This window comes from Harpia harpyja, chromosome 7, assembly GCF_026419915.1.
Source record: "Harpia harpyja isolate bHarHar1 chromosome 7, bHarHar1 primary haplotype, whole genome shotgun sequence".
NCBI classification, from domain to species: Eukaryota; Metazoa; Chordata; class Aves; order Accipitriformes; family Accipitridae; genus Harpia; species Harpia harpyja.
The window spans coordinates 8,522,371-8,542,465 of NC_068946.1; the positions used below are offsets into that span (position 1 = coordinate 8,522,371).

At 44.5% G+C, this 20,095-nt stretch overlaps 1 protein-coding gene across 16 annotated transcripts in view; it reads right to left on the reverse strand.

Annotated features, from left to right (window-relative positions):
- The window catches only part of SPEN (spen family transcriptional repressor), an 83,501-nt gene that overhangs the window by 4,623 nt on the left and 58,783 nt on the right, over positions 1-20,095 (reverse strand). For 13 of the 16 annotated variants that reach the window (XM_052792810.1, XM_052792819.1, XM_052792811.1 and 10 more), the window contains 8 exons: positions 19,350-19,510; positions 17,928-18,128; positions 16,899-17,050; positions 14,443-14,568; positions 13,751-13,864; positions 12,449-12,562; positions 10,683-10,783; positions 251-8,180 (listed from right to left, as the gene is read on the reverse strand). In XM_052792810.1, coding sequence (XP_052648770.1) covers positions 251-8,180; positions 10,683-10,783; positions 12,449-12,562; positions 13,751-13,864; positions 14,443-14,568; positions 16,899-17,050; positions 17,928-18,128; positions 19,350-19,510 — 8,899 coding nt within the window. The remainder of the gene's footprint in view (positions 1-250; positions 8,181-10,682; positions 10,784-12,448; positions 12,563-13,750; positions 13,865-14,442; positions 14,569-16,898; positions 17,051-17,927; positions 18,129-19,349; positions 19,511-20,095) is intronic. The other 3 variants (XM_052792804.1, XM_052792807.1, XM_052792805.1) reach the window with 3 other exon arrangements.

Consider the following 20,095-nt stretch of genomic DNA (forward strand, 5'->3'; position numbering starts at 1 on the left):
TTCTGGTTTGAGTCGTAGAGTAGTTAAGAAAACGGGTTATTTCAGCTTCCTCTAATGCTAAGCAGCGTTCAAACCCCATTTCCCAAACAAAATAGCTCCTCTTGTGCTATGAACTTAGGTAGGGCTTGGAGACTATCCACAAAGAGCTAAACTCAGCTCCTGCGGCCACGCAGAGCCGTGCCGGGGCTGCAATTAGCTCAAAGCGCTCTAGATTTCAGGTAGAAGGAGAAGAAAGGGTTTTATTTCTCACCTGAGATGGGGTCATGCTCCGGGAAGGCAGCCCAATGGGCGAGGCACCTGGGAACTGAGGATGCCCGAGCTGTGCCGCTGTATGGTAATTCCTCATGTCGCCATACACAGACCGATAATCGTGAAAGGAGCTCCCTGTGGGGTGCATGATCTGTACTCCGTGTGGTACCACCACCGGCTGCGTCAAAGGCAGTCCAGGCAGCTGGCTGCTGGAGGGGACGCTGAGGAGCCGGGGCTCGCTGTGAGGAGAGTGCGCCATCTTGCCTTCAGAGGATTTTGGCGTCTCTTTTCCAGGCTGAGGGGTCTTACTGACAGGGGGAGTTTTCACAGCCCCTTCAGGTGTTCGGGATTGTCTCGTTTCCGAGTGGTGCTCACCCACAGCGGCCATGTGCGGGTGCATGATCATCCTCACGTCCCGGGGGACGTTGTACTGGTCAAGCCTGATGCTCGTGGGGTGCATGCGGTAATCCGGCTGCATCACCAGCACGTCAGACTGAACGGGGGCTGGTCCTCGGCACACCGTGGTGTGGTGGTAGTGCATCTCCTCCTCAGGGGGATGCTGAGAAGACAGAGAAGGCATGACTATGTCTCGTATCGGAGCTGGCTGAGGCGTGCTGGATCGCTGAGGTTTGATCTCTATCTGGGGTTGCAGAGCAGCTCTGGGGGAGTGGAGCGCTTCCGGGCGGATGCCGTAAGGGATGCCGGAGAGAGGAGGGGTGTTCATCCTCACCTCGCCTTGGGACAGATGGCCCAGGGACACAGTCTGTGTTACGCTGTGAGGAGGCATGATAACAGATTGCTCAGGATGCATGCTGGATATGTACTGAGGAACGGGAATTCCCGGCGCCAGCATGACCGGGGTGCTGCTCGATAAAGCCGGAGATGAGGTACTGCCGGGATGACAAGCGCGGGGGAATGGCGACGGCGAGTGCCCGCTAGTACGCGGCGAGTGTGGCTCCTGTTTCGTGACCCCCAAGTGGGAAATAGCCCGGTCAGTTGGGGTGCTGGGTCCCGAGCTGACGTGGTTTGCTTCTGAATGCATTTTCCCAGAGAGGGAAGGGTGGTGAGGACTAACTCCAGGACTCAAGTTGGAGGGTTGCAGAGTCTTGGTCTCCACTTTCAGAGCAGCTGGATCGGACAGTTTTTTGTTCACAACCATCTGGTTGTGGACGAGTACGGGTGGAGTGTTTACAGTCTGTGTGAGGACTTTACCAGGCTGAGATGCTGGAGTCTGGACAGAAAGGTGGGACGAGTCAGACTTCTCCAGCGCAGTGCGCTCTTGTTTAACGGAGGAGATGACGGGCGACGTATTATAAGGTTGTGATCCTAGTACCAAAGAAGAATGTGTGGTAACAGTCCCGTAGCCCGCCGAAGTCTGGGAGCCTTTCGGCGTGGGCTGAGATGGCGTGATAGGTTCTTGTTTAATCTGAGACTTGGATACAGACTGCTGAAACTCTATGTCTACAGCGCTGGCTGGGGGAATCTGGCTGATCTTGGCACTAATTCGCTGAGGGCCTTCCGTCTTTTGCCCCGAGTAACTCAGAAGCACTACCCCTTCCGAGGTGTTCACTCGCAGCCCTGGACTGGACCCAGTCTCTACAGGCCTCTCCTCAATAATAGACATCGATCCCGGATGAAACCTACTGTTATCATTTGTGCTTGACCTCTGCTTAAATTTCGGCGACGGGGCATTGACAAGACACGTCTGGGTTTGGGGAGCTTGCTTCACCAAGGTGATCCTTGGAGCCTCCTCCAGATCCACGCTGTGGGGCATTCTGCTTATAACAGAAGTGGCTTTGGGAGCAATCACAGTACTTATCTTTTCCTTCTCACTGAACACCGGTGCTTCAGCCACCGGTGGGTCCAAGGCGTTGGTGACGGGAACTGCCGGCTTCTCCTCTGAAACCGGCTTTATGGCCTCTACCGCAGGGTGGAGGGGTGCCTCCTCCAAACAAGGTGCGCTCACTGGCTCGGCGTGCGTCGTCGTCACGTGCGTGGAGGTTATGCTTGTTGCCGAGACATACTTGGGCTCCATGAGTATCTTCCTCAAAGTGCTGGAGTTTGTATTGATATCCGATGCCTTTGTGTCCGGTGGGAGAGCAGGTGGGGGCGTGGAACGGGCACGGGGTTCCTCGTGCCTCACCATCCACTCTGGCACTTTGGCAGCACCAGAGTGAAGGGGGACGATTGTGGCGGGCACTGGGGTGGGCAGCTTGGCCGCTGCCGAAGGGACAGCAGGAAGGGTTGCATTTGGAGCGCTCGGCGGTGTGATGGGCGCGTTCTCCATGGGCGACCGTATCTTGAACCCGCTCTGACTCCCCTCGTCGAGGGAAACTGGTGGGGCAGCCAGGTCTAGAGGAGCCGGAGCGGGCGCTTTTGGTGAGGTGCTGCTCTCAGCAACAGCTTCGTGCGCGGCCACAATGTCAGTCGCTGCAGCCTTGCTGGTGTCAGAAGCGCTTGGCTCCACGGACGCCTGAGCCACTGTTTTAGTTTGCTTTTCCTCCTTAGAGGCTTCTTCGGGTTTTGTCTTTACTTCGTTAGTGGGGGGCGACTTGCTCTGCACCCTCTCCGGCTCAAAGGTGTTGACTTCAGCGGCATCGCCCTTTCTGCCCGTGCTCCTTTTGCGTCTCTGCCGCGTGGTTTTCTGACGGCCCTTTTCCTTCCGAGCAACTTCAGCCTCCTGCAAGGTCTCGGCCTCCTGTGCAGAATTGGAAGATTCACTGAAGCTGACTTCGGCCTCCTTGCTCTCCGTCTCTACTGTCGATGGGGCAGAGCTGGGAACCGGCTGCACTGTGGGCTCAACAGCAGCCTCCGTTTCTAGGATATTATTCACTGCCTGATCAGTCTCAGGCTCCATCTCCTCCCGAGGCGACGGTAACACCAAGGGCTCTGCAGGGATTTCAGCTTCCGATTCAGCGGGATATGTCGGGGGTGCAGGAAAGCTTTCAGTCTCCCCAGAAATATCATTGATGATGGAGCCGATGGCTGCCGCCAGCTCTGTTTCACTAGCTTGATGCGCAGGTTTATCTCCCTCCTCCTCCTGACGAACTTCAGGTACATCTGCTGTCGGCTCTTTGTAGGCAGCAATTGATGGAGGAGTTTCGGTGAGTTTTGCAATATTCTCCACGGCCTGCTCAAGTTCAATCTGTTTTGCTAACTGGGCAGCTTCGGGGGACTGCTTTGGTTCCCGCACCACCTCTTTTTCCATTTCTGGGAATGAATCTTCTACCTCACTCTTAGCAAAATGAGGTGACAAGATGTCCTCTTTCTGGGGGCTCTTAATTTTGGCCGGTGACACCGCCACCGGCTCTGCCTCCTCCTCAGTTGGCCGCAAGGCGCCCTTGACTTCGTCCACATTGAGGCGTATTTCTACATTTTTGAGACACACGGATGCTTTATCTACAACAGTTTTGGTATTTTTATACCTTCCTCTTTTGGATTTCGTAACCTTTTCTGGCACTGGCTTCTTCTCAATGATCTCAACTGGGGGTATTTCTAGCTGGTTTTTCTCTGCATCCAGTTCTTTCCTATCGCGTTTCTGCTCGCTCGCTGCCAGCTCTTTCTCAGTGGCTTTTGCTTTATTGCTGTTGTCACCAATGCTTGTCTCCTGACCGCTTCTTTCAGCAGCCTCTTCAGATTCAGCCGAGGTATCGGCTTTCGGTTCGTTCTTCCCTTTCTTCCCCTGTTGGCTGGTAGCAGCTGATGAGTGACTGTGTGTTAGCTTCTGGGATCTAGGAGACCTCCAACCTTCTGCAGGCTTAGGAGCTTCCGCAGCATCTTTAGTTTCAGACTCCTCCACCTCTTGCTGTACCGGTTCTGTCTTTATTGGAGAGATGTCCTCCTCTGGCTTACGGCGGGTTTTCGGAGGTCTTCCCCTCCTCGGGGTTGTAGGAACGGTTGTCACTGTTTCCTGCGGTTCCTTCTCCCCTCTCTTCCTGGTGGATCTAGTGACCTCCATGGAGTCCTTCACTGGAGATGGGCCTTCATTGTCCCCTGTGGTAGCATAGACTGACCTTACGTTTCTGCGCCTAGTACGGCCTATTGGCAAGCTTGGCTCCACGTTTTCTGGCTCTGCAGCAGAACTAGGGGATTTAGCAGCATTCCTCGAAACCTTCTCCGCTTCCACTTTCAATTCGGAAAGTTTCTGCATCTCCCCACGAGGAGAGCTTGACCTTTTAAGTTTTTCACGGTCAATTCTTTCGCTCTTCCTCGTGACGGGTTTTTCTGTCACGTTAGCTGCAGCCGATTGCACAGGAGTCTTGGAGCGTTTACTCTTGTAGGACTTCTTATCTTTTACAACAACTGGAGGTTCAACTTCCATATCATTGTCAGAAACGGGCGGCAGGACCTCAGCAGCCACCTCCACCTTTTGATTTGCACTAGCATCAGCGCTGGCAGAAGGCGGAGGATTTTCTTCTTTAGGTTCAGCAGCCTCATCGGACTTCTGAACTAGCTTGGGCGGAGGTGGAATCAGCTGGGCAGCTTCAGGTTCTGGATCTGCACTGATGTCTGCTTGGGAAAACGAAGCTCCAGGAGTAGGAGGCTTGGTATCCAAGTATGAAGGGTGCTCTGTTGCCACAGCATCTTCCTCTGGTGCCAGGGTAGTAGCAACAACCTCTTTACTAGCTTCTACAACTGGCGGGGGTTCAGTTTGCTCAGGTGGTTCGATTTTGACAGGAGCAGCAAGTTCAGGAAAAGGTTTTTGTTCCTCTGCTGCAGAAGCAGGTTCAGATGGTTTTTCTTCTTTTACAGAAGTTGTTTCCACCACTAACTTTTCATTTGCTACCTTCTCAACCGGTGCTGGTTCCTGTGGTAGGACGGTAACCGAAGAGGGACCAACTACTGAGGAAGTTTTATGTTCCAGTTCTTTACTGTCAGGAACCGTTTCTGGTGTTTTTGGCCGGTTTTCTTTATCTTCCTGTTTTTCCACTTCTTTTGGTTTCTGATCTTTCTCCTTTTCCTTCTGCTGCATTCGCGTCAGTTCAATAAATCTACTGTGGAAGAGAACCACCGGTTCTTGCACCAAATCAGCCGCGCTGTTAGTCCCATCGGAGGAAGACTGTCTCCCATACAATCTACCAGAAATGAAGTCGAGATCATCATCTTTTCTCTCTAAATGCTGCAGGCGCTTGGAGTCCTGTTCAAAGATTGAACTATGCAAAAACCGAGAAGCAAACAGTTCCTGTCTCTCTTGTTCCTCCTCTTTATGATCTTCTTTCTTATCATCCAGTTTTCCACCTTCTGAATCAGTCCTGATTTTTTTCTTTTTCATATACCAAGAGGGAATAGGTCTTGGAGCCGAGTCAACCTTCTCTTTGTCTTTATTGTTTCTAAAACTAGCAAATCTTGAATCCCAATCTAGAAAGGACCAGTTTTCTTCTCTGGATGAAGAGAGAGATTTAGCTCTTTCAAGCAAGGCCTTTGTGTCTGGTGTGATTGTCTTGTCCAACGCAAAAGAGTAAAATTTGTTTCTTTCTAAGGAACTTGACAGTCTTTCCTCTCTTTCACGTAACTTCTCTTCTCTGTCCCTTAATAAAAAAGACAACCTGGAACTCTCTAACAAGGATGAGGCTTTTGGGGAATGGGGCTTGTTTTCACTGTCATCATCTGAATCTGAAGGCACCTCCCCGGGTTCCAGGTCTCGGACAGACCGCTTGCGTATGCTGTCTCTTTTGACGATGCTGCTTGGAAAGCTGATATCAACTCTGCCAGGCTCCTGCTTCACTTGTGTTTCCCACCTACTTGAGTCATCTTCAGAACTCAATACAGATAGTTTTATTTTAGCCATTTCTGCCATCTGCTCCCTTCTGCTGGAATCATAAGGATTAAATTTTAGTGAGTCCTCCCTCACAGTCATGTTGGAGTACGAAAGACCCTTTTCTTCTATTTTAGGTGACTCTTTGGTTTCCTTTAATGGCATTAGCCTTGGAGAATCGAGCGTATCGTCATCTTCATGGAAAGGGAAGTGTCGGATACTAGGGGAACAAGATGTCCTTTCAGAGTCCTCACTCACCTGACGAGAACTTCTGTAGTTTCTTTCTCTTTTAGTGCTAATTTCAAAGTCAAACTGGTCAGTCTTTTTCCTTTTACTTGGTGGAGAGTCATCGGTGACATCTTGCGGAGGTTTTCCCACCTCATGGACCAAGCTCCGTCTTTCATATTCATCCACATCTTTCTTTGGACTGCCGAACTTCTCAGACTTCGCTATCTCCATTTCCAGCTGCTGTTTTAGCCTGCGACTTTGTTCCATTTGTTTCCTGTAACTTTGCGTGTGGTCAATGTCAATGCCAATTTTCTCCTCTGTATCAGTTGACTGAGGCTTCTCTTGGCCAAGTTTATGGTCGGGTGTGTCTTCAGGAAGACCAGAGTAATTCTTCCTTGCATCCTCTCTCTCTGTTCCTTGGTCATCTAGTAGCTGTACCTGTTTATGCTGGGGTTTTACTGGATTCAATTTTTTAGAAGAGAGTTCCTGAACTTCCACTGGTTCATCAGCTGCCTCTATTAGCCTCGCCTGCAGATCTAGGGTGGGACGCATGCAAATCCCACCAACATTAAGAGTCTCCTGAATTTCTTTGGGACTAGTAACAGGAATAAGTCTTTCCAGTTTGAGTTTTTTAGATTCCCTTTTAAGCACCTCCTTCCTCAGGGGTTTTCTCTCCAATTCTCCTTCCCTTAACATTGTTGCTTCTCTAGATGAAGCCGTTGCATCAAGCTGCTTTTTCAAAACCATGCGTGCATCTTCCTCATCTTGGCCGCTTCTTTTTACTTCCAGTTTTTGCCTGTCAGGCTTCAGATTTGCATCAGCAAAACGTCTTTTACGAGCCTCCAACTTATCTAAATCTACCGCGTTGGCCCCCTCAGAAGTTTGCTCTGTCTTCAAGTGCTTTTTGGGTTTCAGTTTTCCCTCCTTATCCACCACTTCTACGTGACTAGCAAGGGCTTTCTCTTTTTGTACCTTGGTTCTGACAGGTTCCAGTTTAGACTGATCAGACTTGGTTTGCTCAGCTTGAGATGTCTGCGTTTTTTGTTCAAGAAGTGGGGACTTCATAGTGTCATTATCAAGCTTTGCTCTCAGTTTCTCCAAAGTGGGCTGATCAATCACTTTCCCCTCCTTTTCTTTTACTCGGGTCAACACAACGCAGGGCATTAGTTCCAGGCGGTTTTTAGCTGTCCCTTCTTTGTCACCTCTCTCTTTACTTTGTTTACTATTGCCCTTCAATTTTTCAGGGCTGGGCTCTCTCTCATTCTCTTGATCCGTTTCAGAAGACTGAGAGCTGGGCGAATGGATTTTTGCTTTTCGTTTTTGCTTATCGGTTTTCTCCTTTTCTGATTTTTCTGGCTTTTCCTTTCTCACCAAGCGTTTCTCCTTGTCAACTCTCTCCTGCTCGAAAACACGCTCTTTCTCTGTTTTTTCATTTTTTGCATAACGTTCCACACGGGCTTTGTCGAGCTTGTCATATCGTGGAGGAGACAGAGAGCTGCAGCTGCCACTGCGATCCGATGACCTGCTGTAAATCCTCCTCTCTGAATCGCTCTGCAGCCTTTCCGATTGGGAGGGAGACGCTCCAGGGCTCTGCGGACGCCTGGAGTGGGTTGGACTCTGGCTCCGTTCTATCGGTCTCCGTTCGTGGTCTCTGTCCCGATCGGATTCAAACCGTTCCCTCTCCCTCTCTCTCTCCCGTTGCCTGTAACTGTACTCCCTTATGTCTTGCTCATATGGATCGCCCCTGTAATCCCTGTACTCGCGTGGGTCGTCGTAGTATCGTGGGTCATAGTAGTCTCCTTGGTAGGGATCCCACTCTGCGTAGAATTCTCTGCCTCGAGCTGGGTATTCTCGTCGAGGATCTTCAGGATACGTCCCTGGAGTCCGAACAGTCTCGTAGTAAGTACGATCAGGGGCATATTCGTAAGATCCTCTTCTTTCATCTCTGCTAAATATAGGAATAAACAGGTTAGTTTTCTTTCTCAACCAATGTACTGCGTTACCATGTTCTTTGCTATGTAGGGGAATCATTTTATGATAATTTCTTTACACCCGCATCAAGGCAACTGTACACACCTGCATACAGAGATTTAACAACAATGAATCGGTACGCAGTGGATTAAATGCTTTGTTAGCTTATCAAATACCGTATGCAGTTAATTGGTCATTTTGTGTCAGCTCTGCCAAGTATCTTTTCACCACCCTCACTGCTTCATTTTTGCCAAATTAAAATATTGCATTAAATTAAGGTAAAACCTACACAGCACCTGTGCACCCACGCACAGTCTGTCATGCTGAAGACCACCCCATCTCAAGAACATGAAACCTACCTCTGAAAACATGAGTCAAATAAAAAATCAAGGTTTGAACCTCTCCATTACTAAGCAGTAAAGTGGTAATAAAATTTCTTTAAAAATCCTAAACCCTGTAAGTGATCATTTAATTCCAAAATTAGCTCTTTTGCTGCATGTGACATGCTGATGTTGCCTACTTACAGTAAGACCAGGTCAACGAAAAAAATCAGGTTGTTTATGAGATCAGGTGAATTCATGGGAAGCACTCAGCAAAATAAGTCAAGCAATTAGCGTTATTATCTCAATGCCTGCAAATGGCAAAAATAAGCCATTTATAACACTGAACATGCCTCTCTGGCAGAGGGGTGGCATAAAGCTGGTGCTCCAATTCTCCACCATTAGAGTGTTTTGAACACTCCATATACATTTATTTGGCTTCACAGCTTATGTTTTATGTTAAAAGCTGACAGCTTCCTCATTTAAGAAATGTACAAAATTGAAAAAAGAACACAGTGAAGCAAAACACGGAAGACAAGTGAAGCGGGATGTTGTGAACGGCAGCTGTGAAGTTAAAAAAATTAATCATGGTCTTCCTTTGGTTTTTTTGTGGGTTTTTTTGCCTTTGGGTCCTATTTAGATGGGCTACAACTACCACCTAAGAGAACCTGGTTAGTGCAGATCTTAGCATCATTGCAAGGGACCAGGAACTGCCAGGAGGAGCTCGAAGGAGGATGAGAAGATGCAGAATTACAAGACTCACTGCAGAGCTTGCTCGATCGCTCTGTGAGTCATTATTCCTGAGCATTTTGTAATGAGTATGTGAGCATAATGGCAGAAAAGGAAAAACAAGACTAACGTGTACCTAAGTATTACGTTGTTCCAGAAGTCAGTGTCCTACTCAGAATTATTTCATGGCAAAGACAAGCCCAGCTGACTCCTGCGCGTTAAAAGACATCCAATAATGCACTTCCCTTTTCTGAATTTGGTGTAGTTCAGAGGAAATTATTACTGACTGCTTGCTGGCACATCACAACATCTGGCAAGGACTGGGGAACACGCACACATTTATTTCCATTATGCAAATCCTGATTGCCAATTTCCAAACACTCCTCGCTTTTCAATCTAGCAATTTTGCATAGAAGTTAGACCAGTCTATTTTGCTGCAAAAAAACATTAAATTTATCTAGTGCACAGGTACAATCAGTGTCACGCTGGGCTTATTTCATAGGTAAACTAGAACCCTAACAATTAAGCCAGCCTCTGAAGGTAATAAAAATGCACCCACACAAAAAGAAAATGCTTCCCTTTTCAGCCTTCACTATAGTCATCAGTACTAAAAAGACGGATGTTTATTCAGCCACTGGAGGAAAAAAAAGCACAAAATGCGGATGCTTCTGTGCCAGGCTACTCTCAGCCAGGGTCTGCAGAGATAAGTGGCCATGCAGGGGGAAACACAAGCCTTTGCAGCAAGTGCAAAATGGCCAGGCACCATCATTACAGATGCTGCAGAAGGGCATCAACACAGAACACATTTTTCATGTCAAATAGCAAAAAAAAAAAAAAAAAAATTGCAGCCTCACTCGTATTTTATTATTTTACCAAGTTAACAAACTAAACTGTTGAAAAGGGGTAGGGGTGGAAGACCAAATTTTACTCTTCGCTCAACAGATGAGCAGCAGTAGTTTATCAGACTGCATATACATCCATTGACACACAGATTTCTCTTGAGGGTATGGGAAGGCATTACAGATAAGCTATTCTTTGCATTCTTAAGAAATGATGAATGACTCTCAACTGTGTCCTGGTGACCTATCACAGTAACCGGATACTAAATATATATATCACACAGCTGAAACCTCCACCTAAGTACGAGTTTCAGTAACTGACTGCGCTTCAGATGTGTGATATCCTGTCTGCTTTAATCTGCAGAGTTGAAGTCTGACCACCTAAATTTGTTTAAAAAAAAAAAAAAGGTTGAAAAGGTAAAAGACATTAAAAATATGCTAAAATGTTGTTAATAGAAATTTAAAAAGAAGGATAATGTTGAGAGGCACAAAAATAAGTGTTTGTTTAATAATTACAGCCTGAAGAAAGTTTAATTGCGCTTAAGACGATGCTGGAAAAGTAAAGACTGTAATAAAGATATTGACACATGCCTTCTTTCTGCCAGCATTTCATAAAAGTCTCTGATATCTTGACCCGTTTTCTCCATGGAATGATAAAATGCCAACTGACTTTCTCGATTTGCAAAGTCCACCTGAAAAATAAAGGTAAATCATGTTCAGTGAGAGAAACAGCCCATTTTGACAACAATTCACTGTCTGCTGCAGTCTGAAGATGGGAGCAGAACTGAAAACGGGGATGATAATATTTAACAAAAAAATGTCAAATGCTTCTTGGGACCAGCCCTACGCATCCCCAGGAATAAAGACCCTTCTCTCTCAACTCAGTGTAGCTGCTTGGAGCTATATAACTACCTCCTTACTGGGGTATGTTGTTGTAGCTGCCAGAGCAGAGGCTTCTGTTCAGTAAACCAGCAGGAAAAATACATGTTATTATCATGGTATTGATGTTTTTAATACTACGATTCCAATTACAGTTCCAAAGTCCCTTTTATCTCACCACAGTGCTATAGCAGGTCAGTACTATTAATCTATTTCGGACTCCACGTTATTTGCCTGGGGTTATACAGCAAGGCAAGAGCAGGGACGGGAAAGGAACCAAGCCTCCTGAATTGCAGCTCCCTGTTCTAGCTACTTGAAGAGTTGATGTTTTCTAGCCAAGGGGAACAATATTAAGAAGCTAATGGCACAGCTGATGCAAAAAGTTAAGGATTAGAATGGATTTAACTACGTGTATATGCATAATGCAATTTTTTTTTAACATTCTAGTTCCTTCTTTTTTAAAAAAGTCAGCCTAGACCTTTGTGTAACCACAGAAGTGGAACACAGACATACACACATCATGGGTGCTGCTTATTCCAAAGTTGCTAAGTAGCAAGACCCACAAACACAAGATACGAAGCTTTTGAATGACCACACATTTTATTGCATATAAGGGCTACTTATATTCAACCACCACGCTTAGAAACTACAGTATATTCAACTCCTAACCCCAACGGGTGTGAAGTTGCTAGATTAATAATACCCCAGATGAGAGATCATGCTTGAAATCATTACCCACTCTTTAGGAGAGAAGAAAGGAGGAGGAGGAAGATAATTCAGAGGGTTGGCTGACACCTCACATCTCCAATTAGTGGAACTGATGGGACAGTCATAACAGGTATTACCACATTCATCCAAATCCAAGACATCCCTGTAAATGTTAAGTGTTGCTCCAGGAGTAACTCTCTCTATTTTTTAAAGTAGTGTTTTTAATTATTATTTTTTAAAATCAGTTACAAAGAAGGAGTTGCCATCGCAAGAGGAGATTGCATGCTTAGGTTGCTGTACCCCATGACTATGGTGTGCAAGCCACCACGGGTCGCCTTGGCCAGGTCAAGAGCCTGGACATTAGCACGGATCAGCTGAAATGCAGCCATGTGTTATCTCAGAGGAACTCACACCGTCAGATTTCACTTTTCTAACATGAAAATGGACAAAATTCTGCCTTGGATTCAGGTAAATGAGGTAGTAACACGGACACCAACACTCAGGAGCTTAGAGAGACAAGTTCAGTGAAACAAACGGCAGAATACTGGAAGAGGCTTTATAAGTAACAGTTCAAGATACCCTAACATCTTGGTAAGCCGAGTATAAAAAAAATAGTTTAAGCCTTTGATGTCTGGGACATACGTGTCCCGCTAAGTATTCCTTTTGTCTGGCAGTCTGCAAATGCCAGCATTTAAGGGGTAAGGCCTAAATACAATTTGTTTCTCTCTTTTCTTTTTTTTTGTTTTTGTTTTGGAGGTCATTCTGCACACCTTAATTTTATTCCCACCGATTTTCCTCCCCTTGGTCTCTTTTACAGCTGCTTGTGCATATTCAATCTCATTGTAGAGAACCAGGGCCATGCCTTTTAAGCGGTCAAACACCACCTGTAAAAAACAAAAAAACAAAACAAAAACCAAATAAGAGCCTCATCCACAGGACTTAATGTCAGTCCCAACAAAATCCTAAGTCATGAGGATACCAGTAAGGAAATAATTTTTAGCAAGGTAAATTTCCAGGCTTTTCTGATGAGGCATATTGTAATGAAGAGACAATAAAAGGACACGGGACTGCTTTGAATTGTGGATATTGTGGCTTGAGGTATATTATGCCTTTATTTTGTTTTTCTGTATTTTACTTTTAATTTTTTTCTTTGGTGACTGAGTTTTGTAGTTTCTCTTTGTTTACTTTTAGTTTTTTCAAAAATTTCCAATGTGTTTTAGGGGGGAAAAAAGGTAAAGGGAACATTTAATCCCAAAATGGAAACAGTTTTTGTTATCACAGTCTGCAGTACCACTTGTCGGTCGCTAAATGCCCAATTTCCAAATACTAGCTTCCTTTAGCAATAAAACTTATTATTCAAGCAACAATGGCTACAATAAAGAATGTCAAAGCTGCAACACAAACCCACAAAAATCCTTTAAGGAGGCAAGACCCTGATCCTGCAAAGATTCATACACATTGCTTAACTTTAAGCACATCAATGTCCAACAGAAGTACACGGGACAACTCACATGCTTAAGTTTAAGCACGTGTGTAAATCACTAGCCCTGACCCACAGCGGGGCAGGTAACACACTCCCACCATGTGATATGGGTATGTTGCACCATCATTGACTTTCTTCTTTCACGTACTTTTGTCAGTGTGACTAGCCTAACTGCTTTTAAAAAGTCATTTTTTCTTCTGATGAAAAAAATATAGTTATGTCTAATTATGTAATTAGCATGCCTGAGCATAACTACACAATTAGACTGCTGTTCCTCCTGTGTTAGCCTTCTAAAGAAATTTTGTTGGGGAGAGACTGTACTGCACAAGAGCAACAAATGGTTTCCAATACTCATTATCTCGGCTCGTTCAAAATACTTTTTTTTTGTTTTCAAAACACCAGAAGCAACTGCTCTACGTATCGGACCAACAGGATGCAACGCTACAGAGCACTGTCGGCCAAATTACACCCCAGAGAGAATTTCTCTACCTGAGCTATAAAGCCCTGGACAGTCGGGGTTGAAAGGACAGGATGGGAAGAAAGGAAGACAGTAACAATTTCAAACCACATGCCAAAGCCTCCCACCTACCTTTACCACAGGCCCGTATCGGCAGAAATGTCGAGTTAAATACTGATCCGTAACGTTTGTAGAAAGACCATCTAACCACACGCAGTTTGTAGGCATGCTCTTTCCAAAACCCAGCTGAACACAAAAGGGCAAAACTTCCATCAGTACAATTCACAAGTGTTAAAATAACTGAAGAGAGCACGCCTAATTAAAGAGTTATTTGAAGAAAGCTAGTCATTTGTATGGATTTTCTAATTAGCATCTCACACAGGTGCAAGCAAGACAAAAATCAAATAGCAATTAATGAAAAGAATTCTGCGTGCTTAAACAAATACAGTGTTTGACAACATTTGGTTCTTCTACAATTTGAATGAATCTGAAAAGTGACAGGTTGACAGCTCTGGGGACTGACAGCCCCTGTTTATCGTCAGTACTAGTACAGCTTCCCAGCATGGCCTCACCAGGCGCGGACCTTCAAGGCCAGGGAATGTCAGTCTCCAAGTCTACTCAATCCTGGGGCTCCTTGCTGAGACAGCCAACAAAAATGCTGATTAATCCCAGTTATAGTGGTGGTTGAAAGCATCATGCTTTAATCTGACCTATGCATTAAAAAATGTCTTACTTCCATAAACTATGCTGCTGCAAAATATCCTACGTTGCTGTAAATGAAAGTAACAAGGATAAGGATACAGTCCACGGGAGGATTTCTTTACCTTGAGCCGGTTATTTCCAAGATATTCCCCATCCATCTTCTTAATTGCTTTACACACACTTGCAATATCACAGTACTGCAGGAATGCATACTGAGGAACACCATTCACTTTCTTAATGTCAATATCCTGGGGAAAAACACAAAACAGAACAATCGACAGTCAGCAACAGGCCAAAAAGGACATTCAACAGTGTCAATTAGATCTAAGTGGACTTTTTTTTGAGAAAGACACATGGCACAGCAAGCACTCTTTAATTAATATTTTCTTCAGAGAGAGGATTTAAACAATAGTAGACAGTTAAAAACTTCGCTGTTCTGCTATATCTCATTCAATGACAAAACCAAATCCTTACTGACCCAGGGAAAGCTCTTCGTAATGCAGATTTAAAATTCAGCCCTGCAGACATAAGCCTGACTTGATCAACAAACAGTAGCTTTAGTTTGTTAATATTATGTCAACAAAAGACAACTCAGAATCAAAGAAATACAGATTAATTTTCGCTCACAAAGGCTCAAGAGAAAACAACCTGCTCCAATCCTCATTTCTGAGCCAAGAGGCAAGCAGGGTTTCTTTTCCAAATAAACATGATCCATCCTGTTCCTAGAAACAGAAAGTGATGCTGGACTCTCTCTCTTGAACCAACTTGGCATTGATATGGCAAAGGCAAAAAAGATCCTCAACTTCCATCGCTGCTGGTGTTTGATCCCAAGCCACCACAGGCCCATTCAAAAGTAAGCACAGTCACCAGAAAGCTACAAAAGCCTAATAAAAGCTGATATTAATAAATTTTAAAAACCCAGCAAGCTTGGAGTTGACATTTGGTTAACATTCAAGCTCAGCACTAGTACTGGCAAATGTACCAAAAGCCTCTGAACAAACTCATGATATTATGATTCATTCCGAGCTGAAAATAGAAGGTGGAGTGTTTCATTTTATTTGTTTAAATAGCACAAGCTTCCTTTGTGAGGTACATGCCAATGCCAGCACACGAATTTAAGCACAAATGTTCCAACACCCAGGACAGACTAATTTCATGGTTAATAAATTTAGGGACAAGGCAGCAGTCTGATACAGTCTCACCAAAGAGCTCTCTATCTGGGAAAACAGAAGTAAACAGGGAGATTTACACAACTCTTAGACTTCTATAGCCCTGGCCTAATGATTTACGTGGAATACTAATAGAGGACTACATTTCCAAGAGTCTGAAGTAGCACTATTGCAACCATGGCAAATTATACTTGACCACTCACCCTGGGCAAGCAATTCCTTCTGACAGGCAAATAAAATATTATTATTTTGCTTATTATCCACCGGAAAGGTTATAAAAGCTGGTTCCTTTTCCACCTGAGATTCTGAGTTTTCATGGAAATTGTGCAAGGCTGATTAATAATGTTGACAGGACAGCACTATTTCACAGAAAATCCAATTTACAAGACAGTGCACTACTGCTGATAAGCATCTTTATCAGGATGGCTCTGCTGGTGTAGCATTAGAAAACGGTTTAAGCCACAGACACCGCGTGAATTCATAAATCAGTGTTGATGTCAACGATACAGCGGAGGCTGGATGCACAAGAGCTGCCAGACATCATAAAATGTAAATTTTATATTTGTCCACATCATATATGGAAACACGCCTCCCCTTCTTTCTGAGGGGAAGTACGTATGGGGTTCCTGGTATGTGTGACTGATACATCAACGGTTACAAAAATATTTCAGACCAGAATGAATAAGGCACAGCATGCTCATAAGCAGCCACAGCTACCAGTAAGTACATGAACTATCAGCGCTGAAGGCTAGATTCAATTAATTAAACTGACTGTGGATAGTTACTTTACTTTTCTGGATAATTTCTCTTAAATGCAATATTGATATGACTTGATAGAAAGTGGCATGAAGAGAGGAGGATGACTGCTGCTCTATCTCATTCAGATACGCCTGCTCAGCTGAAAACTCAAATCTCACATGTGTCATCACTAATCCATCTGCTCAGTGTCTCTTCTGCCCTACTGGCAGGGCACAGACTGTGATAGCTGATGGCTACTTCCACATGTAGCAACTAAAACCATTTGTTTCAGAAATCAACAGGAAACTGAGACTTCATAGAGTTGTACTGATTCAACATTAAAATAACACCAGGCATATTTACATCCCAACTACCTAGTTAGGCTTTTCTGCAAATGCTCTGAGCTAGCAGAAGACACATTTCTGGTAAACGCTTCTAGGACTGTTTCTACTGCTAAGTTATCCCCTTAATACACGTGTACTAAGATTTTACTCTAAACGCAAAGAAAAGCTTTTGGGTATATTCCAGCAAGATGAATGAATCAGATTATTATATAAAGACTTGAATTATCTGTCATCGACACTACGATTTACCACTGCTCGTAGCATTTTACATGTCTGTAGAGAACAAACAGGCAATGACACCCTGTACAGTACAGAGAATTCACATACCACTATTCCACCAAAGCGCTGAAAGATGTTGCGAAGGTCATGGTAGGTGGTTGTTTTCTCCAGGTTGCCGATGAAGAGAGTTCTTGTTGCTTTTGGGTGAAACTCATCTATCCTTTCATCCAAAGGACGAAATTCGTTCTCGCTTTCTGTTTCTAGAAGCAAAAGAGAGCAAGAAATTTGAAATGCACGGAGGTGTTTTTCTTGTGGGGTCGGTTCATGTTGATTTGTTTGTTCATCTACTTCCTGATGAGCAGATACGATCTGAACAAGAGTAACTGATGTCTTTGACAAAAATATGCAGTACTACACTTGTCAATTGTTATTTACGTGCAATGTGAAATCTCTGCACCACACCACTGGGTGAGTGCTGAGGAATTTCAGCATCCTCAGGTGAAAGGTTGCTGCATTCTCCAACTGCTTCTCTAGAAATTTACTCTTTTAACAAGTATTAATGCTTGAATGCATGACTTCCAAGTAAGGCTTCACTGTACTTGGGTAACAGCACATAGAGGAAGTTTGGTTTCACAGATCAATTTTTAAACAAGCAATTGAAGTACAGACTGAAAACTTAACCACGTGCTCAGTGCTATAGTTTACACTGGTTGGTCATTCAGGCTATGCTACCTTAGCCTCAAAAATGCAGCCATCGTTAGCTGTTTTAATTAAAAGCAGAAAACCCAGGCCTGTGAGGACTCAGTGCTATCTGTGCTTACACCACCCACTGGCTTCTGCTCCACTGAGACATGGAAGATGAGACTGTTTCTTCTAGCAGCCAGCAGATCCCACTGTTTGAGAGGATGGCAGGTTTCCTTCTCTGAGGTTTCAGACTGGAACTCTCTCCCTGTTTGACCTAAGAGCATCCACTCTTCTTGCTCTGGAATTTATTCTGGTATTTCCCAGTTTCTTTGAAATATATTTCTGCAGAAGGGCAGTTTTAACATTTCCTACTCCTATGCTGCCTCTTTACAACAGCCTGTGAATATGCCCACAGCAGTCACGCGTCTAGTGCAAGAAGGGCATGGACCTTACCTGGTCCTATCCAGGCTGTGACTTCAATCTGCATGCCAAAGAAAAGTTTTCCTTTTGAGGCATTTAGTGCTTTTTCCTGGTCTTCCTGCTGTCGGAAGAACACCAGTCCATACCGTTCCTCAGAAGCCCCGTGAATCTGCACCGATGTCACCTTTCCGTACTTCTTGAATTCGTGGAAAAGTCCATCTTTAAGGCTTGTATCTAAACCAACGAATAAACATTAGTACTGTAAAAACACACTTTTTACCAATTTAAAAGCACCATAAAAGACATGAAGAAATCTGATCTTCCTTCTAAAATGTGACTTCACCCAGTTTAACCCAAATCTCAAGATGCACAGAAGTGCCTTTTTAAATCTGGATGTTAATATTGCCAATGTCAAAAGCTTCTGGCGGATCTTTCTCTTTGCCTTTATTTTTAAACCCAGGAAACTACACAAGCAAGGTTTTACACAGCTAAAGCTGGCGGTGTATGGTTATCACTTCTGAGAGACATCCAACTCAAGATGAAGAAGAAATAAAGTGTTATTTCTTTAATAATCCCACAGGGATACTGCATAGAGCAGTATTCCAAACCCTGGATGAGGCACCTGGAATGGAGATCAAAGTTATACAGCATTCAGCTCAGTCAATTCAGAACGATAACTAGGCAGATTCATCAGATTTTGCAAAATCTGACTCATGACCACACAATCTGCCTGGGATCTGTGGGCTATTTACCTCAGCGTTGCGTCTCTTCAAGGAGGATTACAGAAATAAAACCTACAGAAATTAACATTGTGACATATGCTGCTCACAAAGTTAATACATATTATTTTAATTCAGCTAGTGCCTTTGTATCCATGAATTATGTTACAACTGTTTTACAAATGATGCCATGCTGGTTTTTTTCTGTGGGACCTCTCCTGCATTCAGCACAGGGAACAAAGAGTCATCATGTACACTCCTCAGTGAGTGGTTTCTTGCATTATTTACCATGCAATATTCAATGCCATTATGAATATGCTCATGGGTGTTTTACAGCACTCAACACTGCAACAGAAAACCCTGAAGTTTTTGTATTAAAAAAGAAACTGGAGCAGGGAGAGAATAAATGGTCCAAGTTTTCAGTGAAAAATTTGAGATGCTTCAGGTTTTTCCCTGGGGAAATCCACATTACTGTTTCAAAGCACCAGCTCCAGTAGCTGTAAGTGCTCAAGCCCAAGGACTTCAGCTAGGGACCTGCAGGATTCCTCACAGATGGTCACTAATTAAGCAATTTTCCCACCATCACACAAGAACCAAGGCAGAAGCAGAGAGAGAATCCCGTCCTCGGAGGCAGCATGTGGCTGCTGTGTCAAAGACACAACAAAAGTTATTTAACCAGTCCCTAACCTGCTTCCTATTCCTTTTTTCCCTGTTTCACTTTCCCAAGTGAATTTACCTGTTGAGCGCACTGGAAGATTTTGAACCTTGATCCCAAAACTTTTCCGGGGTTCATCTTTCTCCAGAGATGGAAGCAGCTGGGATGCGGGTGCTGGGACGGCTGTCGACTGAACTGACCGTGCTGGGGACTCATCGCTTGAGCTGCTGCTGGAGTCACTGCTATAAACGGCATGAAGGATACGACAGATGAATGCATGGAGATGCAAAGGAACCAGAGGACACAGGTATTTTAATTAAAAAGTAAATGTCAAAGACTTTTTGCTTGTCTACAGGCCTTTCTCCCTCCTTTGCTTGATGCAGAAAAGCCAGTTTCCGTAACGCAGCCTGGTTATACGCAGGAATTTAAGTTATTCTACAAATATTCTCCTACAAAGCCCTCAGAGGAGACAGTCAAAGAAATAGAATATGGGTAAAATGTCAGACAGATCCCGTTACGCACCGTGACAATAGCGGAGATTTAATTAAGCGTAATACAATGTTGTATCAGCTTAGGAGCTGTGTGGGAAGACTGGAGAAATACAGAGAGGGTACACAGGTCTGCTGAAGCCTAAAAATCCCTCCCAGCGCTCTCGTGTACAGAAAAGAAATATTACCATGCTCTCAGGTGCCGCTGTCAATCTGAGAGTCAGCCCTAGAGTTCTCCTTATTGCCTCCTGCGCATCTTTTAAGAGAGATCCATACCTCTGATGACATGAAAACCTCGTGCGAGAAAATCACAACAAGCATTTGCTCAAGAGTAACCTA